This window comes from Corvus brachyrhynchos, unplaced genomic scaffold, assembly GCF_000691975.1.
Source record: "Corvus brachyrhynchos isolate BGI_N302 unplaced genomic scaffold, ASM69197v1 scaffold46, whole genome shotgun sequence".
NCBI classification, from domain to species: domain Eukaryota; kingdom Metazoa; phylum Chordata; class Aves; order Passeriformes; family Corvidae; genus Corvus; species Corvus brachyrhynchos.
This window is the reverse complement of record NW_008238838.1, coordinates 3,412,456-3,424,873: the sequence shown is the minus strand read 5'-3', so window position 1 is coordinate 3,424,873 and position 12,418 is coordinate 3,412,456. Positions and strand designations below refer to the sequence as shown.

At 51.9% G+C, this 12,418-nt stretch overlaps 1 protein-coding gene across 5 annotated transcripts in view; it reads right to left on the bottom strand.

The window, feature by feature from the left end:
* Positions 1-240: 240 nt before the first annotated feature.
* LOC108447675 (multiple epidermal growth factor-like domains protein 6) overlaps positions 241-12,418 on the bottom strand; it is a 46,281-nt gene continuing 34,103 nt past the window's right edge. For 4 of the 5 annotated variants that reach the window (XM_017738398.1, XM_017738399.1, XM_017738401.1 and 1 more), the window contains 26 exons: positions 12,099-12,290; positions 11,650-11,778; positions 10,799-10,981; positions 10,510-10,704; positions 9,945-10,093; positions 9,636-9,804; positions 8,997-9,131; positions 8,760-8,903; positions 8,465-8,666; positions 8,242-8,382; positions 7,484-7,666; positions 7,040-7,111; positions 6,673-6,799; positions 6,306-6,445; positions 5,809-6,012; positions 5,353-5,502; positions 4,673-4,852; positions 4,344-4,460; positions 3,837-3,986; positions 2,863-3,078; positions 1,963-2,067; positions 1,745-1,876; positions 1,429-1,643; positions 1,246-1,345; positions 466-632; positions 241-331 (listed from right to left, as the gene is read on the bottom strand). In XM_017738398.1, coding sequence (XP_017593887.1) covers positions 493-632; positions 1,246-1,345; positions 1,429-1,643; positions 1,745-1,876; positions 1,963-2,067; positions 2,863-3,078; positions 3,837-3,986; positions 4,344-4,460; positions 4,673-4,852; positions 5,353-5,502; positions 5,809-6,012; positions 6,306-6,445; positions 6,673-6,799; positions 7,040-7,111; positions 7,484-7,666; positions 8,242-8,382; positions 8,465-8,666; positions 8,760-8,903; positions 8,997-9,131; positions 9,636-9,804; positions 9,945-10,093; positions 10,510-10,704; positions 10,799-10,981; positions 11,650-11,778; positions 12,099-12,290 — 3,870 coding nt within the window. In that variant the 3' untranslated portion in view covers positions 241-331; positions 466-492. The remainder of the gene's footprint in view (positions 332-465; positions 633-1,245; positions 1,346-1,428; positions 1,644-1,744; positions 1,877-1,962; positions 2,068-2,862; positions 3,079-3,836; positions 3,987-4,343; positions 4,461-4,672; positions 4,853-5,352; positions 5,503-5,808; positions 6,013-6,305; positions 6,446-6,672; positions 6,800-7,039; positions 7,112-7,483; positions 7,667-8,241; positions 8,383-8,464; positions 8,667-8,759; positions 8,904-8,996; positions 9,132-9,635; positions 9,805-9,944; positions 10,094-10,509; positions 10,705-10,798; positions 10,982-11,649; positions 11,779-12,098; positions 12,291-12,418) is intronic. The other variant, XM_017738400.1, reaches the window with a different exon arrangement.

Sequence of the window (12,418 nt, the reverse complement as noted above, 5' to 3'; positions counted from 1 at the left end):
CTCCAAGAGAGCAGTTGTGCAGGATTGCCTGCTCCAGAGCCACAGGAGCCCTAGAAACAGCTGAAAGCTCATTAATCAGGATTTTTCAGTGCTTTACCTGCATCACACAGGAGGCAGTCCTGGATCCCAGTGTTCCCAGCTGAGCTGCTGTACTGGCCAGGAGGGCAGGGCAGTGGGGAGGCAGAGCCCAGAGGGCAGTAGGCTCCCTGGGGGCACCTGTTCCCCACCAGGCCATTGCTGGGGGTTGGACTGGGAGCTCCTCCAGTGCAGTAGAACCCGGCCAGGCAGGGTCCTGTCACCTGGGACTGCCCAGGGAGTGCACAGAAGTGCCCTGAGAGAGCAAACAAGGCCATCAGCACTGGCAGAAAACCCTGGAAAGACATTTCAGGGAGCAAAAGACCCTCTGAACCTCAAGGGCACTCAGTACCCACTGTCACCACACTGAGAGAGGCTCCTCTGCCTCACCTGGCTCACAGGGGCTGCAGTGGGACCTCAGGCTGCTGCCAGCTTGGGGGTTGTAAGTCCCTTTAGGACATGGGAACTGAGCTGCAGAGGCAGTGCCTGCAGGGCAGTAGTGGCCAGGGGGACATTCATTCTCCAGAAAGGAAGAGGAATTCTTGGGGCAGAAGAACCTGGGCCAAAGAGAGAATAAAAAAAAATTGAGGATTTTGGCTCCTGTGCTGGATTGACCAGAAAAGAGACCTAATTCACTGCACTCTGAGCTGATTGCCCAAATGCCAAATTGATGGCATAATTGCAAAAGCCACAGAGACATAATTTTCTTAACTTGAATCCCAACACATCCAGGCTGTGATTCATCAACTTGTAAAAGTTAATCAAGTTCAAATCCAGGCAGTAATTGGAGATAAATCCCCCAAGGAAAAGGCAGGCTCAGCATCAGGTGATTTTCAAGATCCTCTTCCTCTTCAGCAGGCTGGTGCCAGCCTGTTGCCAAGGAAACCAGCTTTTACTCCAGACATGGAACAAGTTTATGGTGCCAATGGTTTCTGTGCTCTGAACAGCCTAAATTCCCTTCCAGTGGGGCTGTATGTGGGGTTGGGGCTGTTCCTGGTCCCATAATCACTGGGTGGTGGTGTGAAACAGCTCAGCAGCTGCTCTGCTGCCTGACAGCACTTCCTCAAGTGCTTTCCAGTGGTAAAATAACTCATTTTCCCCACACACACTGCTCCACGATGCCTGGATAAGCAATTATTTCCAGCAGTCCCTAAGCTCACTGTGTCTCACCCTTCAGGACACAGCAGGCAGCTGGTTTGGCTCTGTGAAGGGTTATAGGATCCTGCTGGGCAAGCAATTGGAAGAGCTGTGCCCTGGGGACAGAAGTACCCTGGAAGAGAAGGAGCAGATCGGAATCAGCAGAGTTTGGAGAGTCAAAGACAAACCAGGCATTTGTGTGTGACTTTAACTCACCCTGGGGACACGGCGCTGCCTCCTCACCAGACACACAGTACTGACCCTCTGGGCAAGCCTGGCACTGCTCCCCATGGGAATGGGGCACGTGGGAGCCAGGGGGACATGGGACTGGGCTCCTGGAGGCCCGGGGACAGAAGTGACCGACTGGACACGGAGCTCCTGAGAGGCCATCGGTGGGAGTCGGGGTCTGGGCGCCGCTGGCACAGTAGAACCTGCAGCCAGGACACACCTCTGGGTTTCAAACAGCTAAAAACCCCTTGGAGACCATCCCTGCTCCAGCAGGGCACGGAAATGGCATCGTTCTGCTACTCACCCAGGGCTGCACTGCCCCGAGGGTGCCCTCTGCCCAGAGCCATTGCAGAAGTGTCCCCCAGGACAGGGCTGTTCCTCCTGCCCTCCCGGCCTGACCACGTGCCAGGAGGGCACTGCAGTGGCACTGGGGCACCTGGCGAGATCGGTGACAGCAGGGTGAGGAAATGGCTCCCAGCATTGCTAGGAATGAAGGAAAATGCTGCTCCAAAGCTCCCCTACCTTCAGGACAGTAGTGACCAGCAGGGCACGGCAGCCCTGACTCTCCATCCCGGGGGTTTCTCACTCGGGCACCGCTTTTACACCAAAAGCCCTCAGCACAATCTCCTAGAAAAACAGAATAATGAGGAAAGAAAAACCACACAAATACAGATTTCAGACACAGCCGTTTGCCATCTAGGAGTCCCTGATGGAATGGTCAGCACAGGAGCTGCTGTACCTGCCAGGAGGGCAGGGCTGGTGGCAGATGCCACGGTGGCAGAGACAGAGGAGCCCTTCACAGCCTGAGCACTGCCTCCACATTCCAATAAATATCCCACATTCCAATAAATATCCCACATTCCAATGAGGATTCCAGCACACATTTCCCTTCAGAATCATAATCAGCACATCCTTAAGCAGAGACTGAAACATTAAGAATTCTATCAAAGTGCTCTGCTGAATTAGGGCCTTTCAGGACAAGGACCAACAAAAAATCATCAGACGTGGAAAAACACCCAATCCTGAGAAAAAAATAGAGAGATGTCATTGCTGGGTATTTTGCCCTCTGTTTCTCTGCTAAACCTAATCACGTGCACATCAATTACAAGGAAGGATTAGTTCTTTGGGAACCAGGCTAAAAACCCAAACTAAGTCTAAATAAAATGCCAGACAGGTTTGACACCAGAAAACTCCACACTGGATTTTTTTAAAGAGGTATCACACATAGAATTCTGGCTCCTGCAGTCCTCTCACTCCTTGCTTAGAAAAATGAATCTTTTTCTTTCTCAAGCAGTTTTTGACAAGTAAAATGGGACATTTCACCTCAGCTGAGGTGAGAACCCTGGGGCCCAGCTCCAAGCCCTGCACTGATTATCAGCCACTGATGATCCCAGCAGGATGCTCAGAGGAGCAGCAATGCACCTGTTGGGGCAGCAAGGCCAGGGAGTTCACAGTATTTTCCTGCTGGGCATCTTTGACATTCCTGGACAGATTTCAGTTTTTGCCTCGGCCCGAAGGTCCCTGCAGGGCAGCTGTGCTGAGAGCTCCTGCTGGTCCCTGCTGGGCAGTAAAAGCCTTGTGGGCAGGGGTAGAGGGTGACATCAGTGACTGGTCCTTGCTGGCTGTCACAGTAAAAACCTGCAGGGACAGAGGGAAGAGCTGAATTAGACACAGAGAAGCTGCTCATTAGGGAAGAACAGCTTCTCCAGGCACACAAAGCATCTCACTGGCCCCTCACAAAATAAACCTGCTGCTGGCATTAAATAACTATTGATCTGACCCTCTGCTGCTGCACAAACACACTGCACTCTTAGCAGGAAATTTAACACCCAGCAGTCCCCAAAAAACAGGAGAAAACCTACAGGTGACACAGGAAAACACTTCATGACCCAACATTGGTCTCTCTTTTCCCTTCAGTCACTGAAACCCTTCAAGTAAAGTTTTCCCACTGAACATCAGAGTTTTTCCATGTCAGTGTTCAAATTGCTCCGAAAACACAGATGTTGCTAATTCTGCTTTCACATCTGAGCTGCTTTGACCTCTAATGGCCTTTTCAGAGAGAGACAGAAAATGTTCTCCTCCAGTGCAGAGAAGAAAACCAGTGGGCAGCAGATCTTTGGTCATAGAAGGCTCAAAAGGCAACAACAAGCTGTCATCTCTTGTCTGAGGGAAGCACAGAACAACATTTGGATCCTGTGAAACACAGCTCCTGTTTTCTGCACGTGCAGCACCTCTGGCTCCTGTCAGATCTCCCAGCAGGGAAATGGCTTTTCCACTCTTGAAAAATGGCTTTTCCACCCACAGAAAGACATTTATTTTGAATTTGTCACTCACAGTCCTTTGAGCACATCCCCAGAGACCGTGACAGCCTGAAGGGCACTTTATTCCCCTCTTACCTTCCCAGCACTCCCCAGTTGGGGCACTGAGGCCAGGTTCCTCACAGTAGAAGCCAGAGGGGCAAGGCTGGCATTCAGAAAGTGCTCTCCTCCCTGGCAGGCTGGAGAAGGTGCCTGCTGGGCAGGGCTGGGGCGCTGCTGATGCTGCAGCTGCGAGAGGAGAAGCAAGACAGAAACGAAAAATGAAAGAATGAGTGAGAGGGCTGCACTCAGGGCTTGGATGAACACAAAACAGCAGCAGGGAAGCCTTATTTTCCACTCATAGATCCACCAGTGCTGCATGGGAGGGGACAGACATTGTTGGCTTCATTTTACCCACAGGTGAAGCCAATTAAAGTTCAGCTATTGAGACAAAGATGTCACCTCCCACTTTTAAAGGAAAGGGGAAGAATCAGGGGAAGAATCTGGGACTTTGGCACCATGGACAGACCCCAGCCAGTTGGCTGCCACACCCTGTCAGTGTTTCAAGTGTTCTGTGCCATGAACTTTTCAGTGCTGGATACCCACTGCAGTAAGAGCCCACAGGGCAAATGTTCCCAGTCACACCATCCGTGGGTTTAGGGCCAGCAGCTTCCCCTGCACAGTAAAACCCAGCAGCACATTCCCCGCTGGGGACAGGCAGCCCTGCAAGACAGAGAGGATGGTGGCACTCAGAGCACTGAGACAAAGGGGGAAAACAACTGCTCATAGCCTCTTGAGCACTGAGACAAAGGGGGAAAACAACTGCTCACAGCCTCCCTCTGGAAGGCACCATGGGCATCTTGCAGGCACTGCTACATGTCCATGGAAATACCAGGAATATCCCCTCAAAACTCCTGTTCCCCACAGACACCAACCTGAGGCATTGCAGAAGAGCCCCAGGGGGCAAGGAAGAGGCTCTGGGCTTCCCTGGGGACAATAAAAGCCAGCTGTGCACTTCCCCCCGGTGGCAGTGGCCGGGCACAGGCAGTTGGCATTGGTGTAGTTGTCCAGGTCAAAGGGCTGGGAGGTCCAGGCTGCTGAGATGCAAAACCAGCCTGGGAACAGGAAACGGGACTGAGCAGCTCTGGCAATGACAGAGCCCCCAAAACATCACAAATAAACCAGCTGGGATGGCTTTGGGTGTAATGTGGGCACAGCAGAGGGTGTGGGACAGGTTCATCCCACCGAAGTTGTACACCACCAGGCCGTAATTTCCCACGCAATAGCACATGCAATTCAATATTACAAAATAACACCATGTTTTAATATTAATGAAGATGGGAAGAGATCTTGCAACGCTAAATTCAGGACTTTTGCTTTATGGCCACAGGGCTCAGCTCAGCTGCCTGAGCAGCTCAGAAGGCAGAGATTGCTCGTGGCTCAGAGCTGACCAGCAGAGGTGTGTTCAATCCTGCTAAATACCTACAGTTCAACAAGAGGATCCAGCAAACCGACTGGAAGGGCTGTGGTAAAACTGCACGGTGAAAGCACCACCCTCCCAAACACCCTGTCCCCAAGGGCTGGGCACTGCCCCACCCAGCAGCCCCACACTCACCTGGGTCACACCTGCCTGAGGGAGCTGTCAGCCCCTCCTTCCCGCAGTAGTGCCCAGGTGGGCAGGGCAGGCAGCTGTCCAAGCTCTGGGTCATGGGGTCGGGGTTGTAGTAACCCCTGGGACAGGGAAACTCAGTGGCAAACTTGGTGCCTGTGGAATAGAGAGAGCAGGAACCTTTCATGGAATATAAACACGGTCCTGGCTCTGAATCCGCTGCATCACCTCGTGCACTCTTTGCCAGTCTGTCCCACTGCTGATCCCCTTCATGGCCAAAACTGGCTTTGGGTGCTGTGTAATTTGTGAGGCTGTTAAGCAATGGTCATAGCTATAGTTTAAAGTATTGTTTTGGGGCAGTTTTCTGTGAAGAACCAGGCTGACACAAACACTTTGTTCACAAAGAACTTCTTGCATTTAAAGGAGGATGTTTCAGCCTGGTTCCCTGGGCCTGTGTCTCACCTTTGGGGCAGTAAAATCCAGCTGGGCAGGGGTTTGAGCTGTAGCTGGTGGTGTTTTCTGGGCAGAAGTAGCCCGCAGCACAGGGGAAGCAGGCAGCTTGTCGGGAGAGGTTGTTGTAAGTCCCTGCATGGCAGGGCAGGGGAGAGCTGCTCCCTTCAGGGCAGAAGTGGCTCACAGGGCAAGGGCCTCCTTTCTCCCACACACCTGGGACACAGACAGGAGAAGAGGCAGAGAGTTGGAACTCTTCCCTGGCAATGATTATTCCCGAGACACAATAAATGACAATGGCTGTGCCCACTGCAGGCAGACACCCGTGACCGCCCCAGTGCTCAGTGCTCATTTGGTAACACTGGCATGTGCGGCACAAACCCCTCAAACAAAATTCACACAGGGATTTGGATGACTGACAGGAGGCAGGAGCAGGAATACTGGGAGAAAAGGTGGCATTTTTTAAAGCATTCTGTTGCCCAAACCCTGGTTCACCCAGCGCCGCTCACCGGGCGGTGACGGTGAGGAAGCCCCAGGCTGGCAGAAGTACCCAGGTGAGCAGGGTCCTGAGGGGGCTTTGAGGCCCGGGGAGCCACAGAAGTGGCCAGGTGGACACTCAGTGCAGCTGGAATCCTGCCAGTTGTGGAGCCTGAGAGGGACAGAAGCAGGGTTTCAGCTGGCCAGGGTGAAAGCTCGGCAGGGGGGCCACTGATGCTTCAGCTCTGGCAAAGTGAAAGCAACCACAAAACTTCTCTGATCAATGCAAGGACATCTAATGAGCCTCGCTGAGCTGCACTTCATAGCTTAGAGGACTAAGAGACGAACAAAAAGGAAAAGAAAATCAAAATTAGCATCAGCAGATCCACAGAGCTTCACCTGTCTGAGTAAGTGCCCACAGGGCATCGCTGGGGGATACTGGTGCCAGCTGGGCAGAAGTGTCCAAGTGGGCAGGGGCCACCACTGCTCGTGTTTGTGGCTCCACTGGGGTTTGGGACACTTGCTCCTGCACGAGGAAGATAAAGCAAAAGTATCCTGAGTGATTTGGGTTGTTTCTCACTGGCCAGTTTGCTCCCCATGGCTAAAGAACCATTTCCATGGGTGAAAGAAGAGAGGAGCTGATTGTAGCTCACGATGATAAAGCCAGAAATCCATGGCAGAATGGAATAAATAACAGCAAGGACCATAAGGGCCACAGCTCCCCACCTTTTCACTCTTTCTGCTCTCTGAATCCCAAATTCTGTACCTGCTGTACAGAAGAATCCTGGCCAGCAGGGACCACTGGGAGAGGATAATCCCCATTCTCCACAGAACATCCCTGGAAGACCACAGAGGGAAAAGGGAATCAGTTAACTGGGAGAAAACAGCAGGAGAGCTGCTCTGCTGCATGCACTGGAAGGCAAAAGGAAGACTTGGAGAAACCAAATCCCTCAACATCAGCACAACTGGGACAAAACCCCATCCTAATTGAGCTCATGCTCCTCTGGGGAACCCTGAGTGTGAACCAAACCCTCCTGTAGAGCCTCCAAAAACCTGTGGGGACACCACCAGTGGGACCAAGATCCTCTTTTGACTGTGGATTTTTAAGTTTGCATTTCCTAGGGGCAAAAACGCATCAGAGGATCGGGAAGAGAGAGCTGCAGAGAGATCATCACCCTCTGAGACAGGTCCCAACAGAGCATTCCCTCACCTGCAGGGCACCGCTGGCACCTCTCAGCACGGCTCAGGCCATAGGAGGGGTTGTAAGTCCCAGGAGGACAAGGATAAAATCCGATCCCAGTTTTCTGAGGGCAGTAGAACCCAGGAGGGCAGCGGCGCCTGAGCCCTTTTGAGCAGTGAAACCCAGCAGGACAAGGAAAGCATTTGTCTTGACCTGTGAGGGAAAAATGGGAATTAAAAGGAAGCACGGAACGAAATGGAAGGAAAATACCACGTGCACAACTTCCCTCTGCCTGGTTGTGCACTTAAAGAAGCCGAAATTGAAATAAAGCTATTTTTTTTAGCTCCTCTGCAGTAAACGGCCTCAAATACAGATTTCTCCTAGGGAGCACTGGGTTCAGCAAATTCCACTCCACCAGCCTGAGTCACCTCCACGTCTCCCCGTTAGGTGGCAGGAGGAACAGAGGGAAAGCTGGAAACTGCTGCCAGCCCTCGGTGCACTGAGTGTCACTGCCACCAACCTAGAACACATGAGCTCTGCAGGGGGAAATACATTCCTCATGTGACACCAGGGGAGGAAACAACCAAACATCCCTGCTCGAGCCTTCCTCTACCGCAAAACATTGAATAGTCCCGATGCCAGCAGCTCTCAAGACCTTCTTGGATACGGACAAAAACTGCCATCAGTGTTTCAGTCTCCCCTGAGTCACAGCGGAGTTGCAAAGCTGCAGCTCCTGAGCTGCTCCAATGCTGCAGCTCCTGACCTGTGGCATTTCTGTACTCCCTGACCTGTGGCACTGCTGTATTCCCCACTGGGGCAGGGGGAAGGTGCTGCTGAGCCTGCAGGGCAGAAATGTCCCCGAGGACAGAGATCTCCGGTGACACCATCCTCTGGCGTTGCAGTCGTTGTCCTTCCCGTGCAGTAATAGCCTTAAAACAGAAGACATTGGAGCTCTTCTCCCAAGTCAAAACCCATTTCTAAGCAGCTGCACAGGTTCTGCCTTTGTCTCACCTTGTGCACAAAGTCCCACAGGAGCATCTTGGCCAGACACGTTGCAGAAAAACCCAGGGGCACAAGGCAGGCACCAAGTGACATCCTGGGCTCCTCTCTGGCCATTCCAGGTGCCAGCAGGACACGGCATCTCCTTGGGGTGCCCGGTGCCAGCGGGGCAATAATGTCCTCGTGGGCAAAGATCTCCAAATGGAAGCCCTACCTGAAGCCAGGGAATTGAAATGAATTTATTATGGCTTATGAAACTTCTGTAGGGCCAGAGGGTCCTGAGCAACGCGAGATGTTCAGCACTCACGGGTGAGGAGGTGCTGGAGCCCTGACTGCAGTAATGGCCCGGCTGGCAATGTCCCTCTGGCTCAGGCAGCCCAGCCCTGCTGCAGAACATCCCTGCAGGGCAGGGCTTGCACGAACCTGCCCTCTCCACATCCGTGTACGTTCCCTGCACAGAGAGAGCCGCTGGATGCCCCTGCCAAGGGATGCGAAGCCTCCTGAAAATTGCTGCTTGGAAAACAAATCCGTATTTGACTCTTACCACCGGACATGGGAGAGGCAAGGAGCTGCCAGCCAGGCAGAAATGCCCTTTGGGACAGTCCTGGGGGGCAGCCAGGCCTGGCTCACTGCAGAAAGTACCCTCAGGGCAGTCCCTACAGAGAGACTGAGCACGGCCCTGAAAGAGAACGAAGAGCCTGGCGGGTGGGGTTGTGCTGCTTACCATGAGAATAAAACCCCCAGGGACTCTCTGCTGCAAAATAAACACTGAAGGGAATGACCTGCAGTCCAAAAGCAACAAATTTGGAGTTTGTGAACAGCACCTTGCAGCCCTGATCAAATACAGAACTGAGGGACATGCACAAGTTAATTCACCCCTGCCAGGCCAAAGACTCAGCAGCTCTTCCAAATCTGTGCAAGGAAACTTAATAAAAATGGCCAAGTGAGCTGTAGGCAACAGCCCTGGACTGATGGATCTCATGTCTTCACCCAAAGGTTTTTGGTTCTTCTTCCATTGCGGGGTAAAAGCAAAGCAGGTGGTGATTACCCAAATTAGCAGAAACCCCAAACCCTCTTTTTTTCAAGCTGACTACTTACAAACACCTCAGGAATTTCTACTCTCACATTTTTACAGTTTCCAAGGGCTCTGCTGACCCTCAGGTTGGAGCCCCAAGGTACTCACAGGCTGGAAGGTGCCAAGGGGACACCGCTCTGGTTTGAAAGCTCCTGCTAAGGAATAATGTCCCTTCACCACCACGTGCTGGAGAGCACTTTTGGCCCCTCCTGTGCAGAAGTATCCAGGTTCACAAGGTCCTGAGGGAGCTTGGTTGTTTGTCCCAGCACAATACAAGCTAAATTGGGAAAACAAAAACCCCTTGGATAGCAATAATGCATTTTTTTTCCCACTGGACAGCACAGCCCCAATATAAAAAAGTCCCTGGAATTTTAGGGACCTGGTTCCTGTTTGCTTCCAGACCTGGGTGACACTCACCCAGGTGGGCAATCCAAGCACTCCTGGAGGCTCCTCAGCCCACTGATGTTGCTGAAAGTCCCTGGAGGGCAGGGGATGGGGAAGGCAGAGCCAGGTGGGCAGTAGGAGCCAGCAGGACACACAGCTCCTGTCACACCATCCGTGGGCCACTGCAAATGGAAAAAGGATCATTAAAAAAGGGGGGAAGATGAGGTTAAAATATTTAAGGCATTAAACTGATGTGAGGAATAAAGAAAAAAAAACATCAGGGGCACGCTCTTGTGCAGAGAACAGACAACACTGACTTAAGGAAATTCAAAGAGAATAAATAGGGATGAAATTTTACACTGATTCACATCCACTGGTGACCTTTTAGTTAACAGCGTGTCAGTGTTGAGAGGGGAAAGACATGACATGGCCACACTCCCCTTGAGGGTCCTCGTGCCATAAACTTGAGTGTGAGCAGCACACAATTGTGACTCCCCAAGCCACTGGGTTAAAAAAAAGGCACCACAGTGGCGAAAATAGAACAACACAGTGGAGCACAATCAGAAAAGGAGCAGCAAAACTCATCAGTGGCACTTACTGGAGTCAGAGCCCTGCCCTGACAGTAAAATCCAGCCTCACAAGGCCCACTTGGCCCGGTCTGTCCTGGGGCAGCACAGTAGGAACCCCGAGCACAGGGGCTGCACCCCGAGGGTCCAGACAACCCCTGCCTGTCACTGAATGTCCCCTCTGGGCAGGGCTCAGGCTTGGAGCTGCCTTCAGCGCAGTAAAAACCCTGCAAAACAAAGCCAGATTGATACATTTAAGGCTTTTCTATTAAAGAATCCCACAGAGGAGCTTCTTCCATGGAACCAAGGAAAACCACTCACTGCTGGGCAGGGCTTGGGCTCCGTCAGGGCAGGGGAGTCACAAAAGTGCCCGGCTGGGCTGGGCTTGCAAACACCTTCTCCCTCTGTGCTGGAGTTATCCCAGAAGCTGCCTGGCATGCAGGGGAAGGAGAAGGGGAATCCAGTCCCTGGAGGGCACAGGTAGCCAGCTGGGCAATCCCCTGTCTGCAAACAAAGCACACACCCAGACTTGGTTGTTTTCTGTCCAGAGGAAGGGAATCTGGTCAGCTTCACCTGCAGCTTGAATAACCTGGTGTTTCTTCACCGCAAGGAAATGGGGTAGGAGAGAAGAGAAGAAAGGGAATTTAGGGCCTTACCAGTAAAATTCTGACCATGTGGGATAATTATGGTAGGCAAGGTGGCCTTAGGGTAAAATCTTGGCACTGAGAGAAGCCCTACAAATTTTGCCTGTAGAGTTGTGGGGGGAGATGCTCTTCTTCCACACTTAGAGAAGAGCTGGAACTGGGACAGAGTTACCACCTTGCTCTTCAATAAAACCATGGATTCATCCGTGTGGAAGAGAATCCATCAGCATTTTTTTATACCCTTAATTGAGGCTGCTTTTTTTTTTTTTTTTTTTAACAGCTATTAATCTTTGACGAGTTCATTCTTCCCTGAGACAAAACAGTTGCAACAAAAATCCCAAAACTCATTAGATGAGGAGCAGCAGCAATTCCTCACCTTTGAACTCTCTTTCCTAGCCTGCATTGACAGGCAGAAGGCAAAATAAAGACAGAAAACATGCACAAAGCACAGCGTTGGCTTCACTAGCAGATGCAGCCTGGGGTAAAATATTTGGGCTGAAAATTTAGGAGACGCTGGGCTGTACTTACAGGGTGAGGAATTCCTGGAGGCTCCATCCCATCTGTGTAGCAGAACTTCCCTGCAGGGCAGGGTGAGCATGCAGCAGCACTGCTCAGTCCCCTCTGCTCACCATAGGTGCCATTGGGGCAAGGCTGAGCCTGGAAGTGAAATGGAAAAAGGGGTCTTTGACACCCTAAAATGACTCCTGCAGCCCACAAGGCCAAGGTATAGCAGCTAAAGCCATGAAAGCAATTCAGGATAGTTGTATACAGCACCTCAGAAAATGTTTTCCTGATATTATTATTATATTACTATATATCATTACATCATGAACAGTTTTATGTGGGGCAAATACTGCCAAGATCTGTGAACACACACAGAGTACAGAAATCAGTAACAAAAAGCTGTTAGGAAAGGTTTTCCACAGCAATGATCCCAGTCAGAGAGAACAGTGAGTCCCCAGGGCAGAGTCACTCACAGCATCTCCCTGGGGACAGAAGTGTCCCTGTGGGCAGGCGTTGGCAGTGGCATCTGGGACATCTGCCTGTCCCCCCGGGCACAGGAGCCCTGCTGGGCACACCATGGCCAGCAGCATCACCTCCAGGCTGGTGCTCTCACTGGCACAGTAGTGCCCAACTCTGCAGGGCAAGCAGGAGGCTGAGCCCGGCTCCTGAAATGGGAAAGGATCCTGGTGTCACTGCTGGAGCACTGAACAACCCCTCTGCACCTGTGGCAAGTCCTGGTGAGGCCCAAACCCGAGGCTGTGAGTGCAGCCAGTTTTATAAAACATTCCCTGTT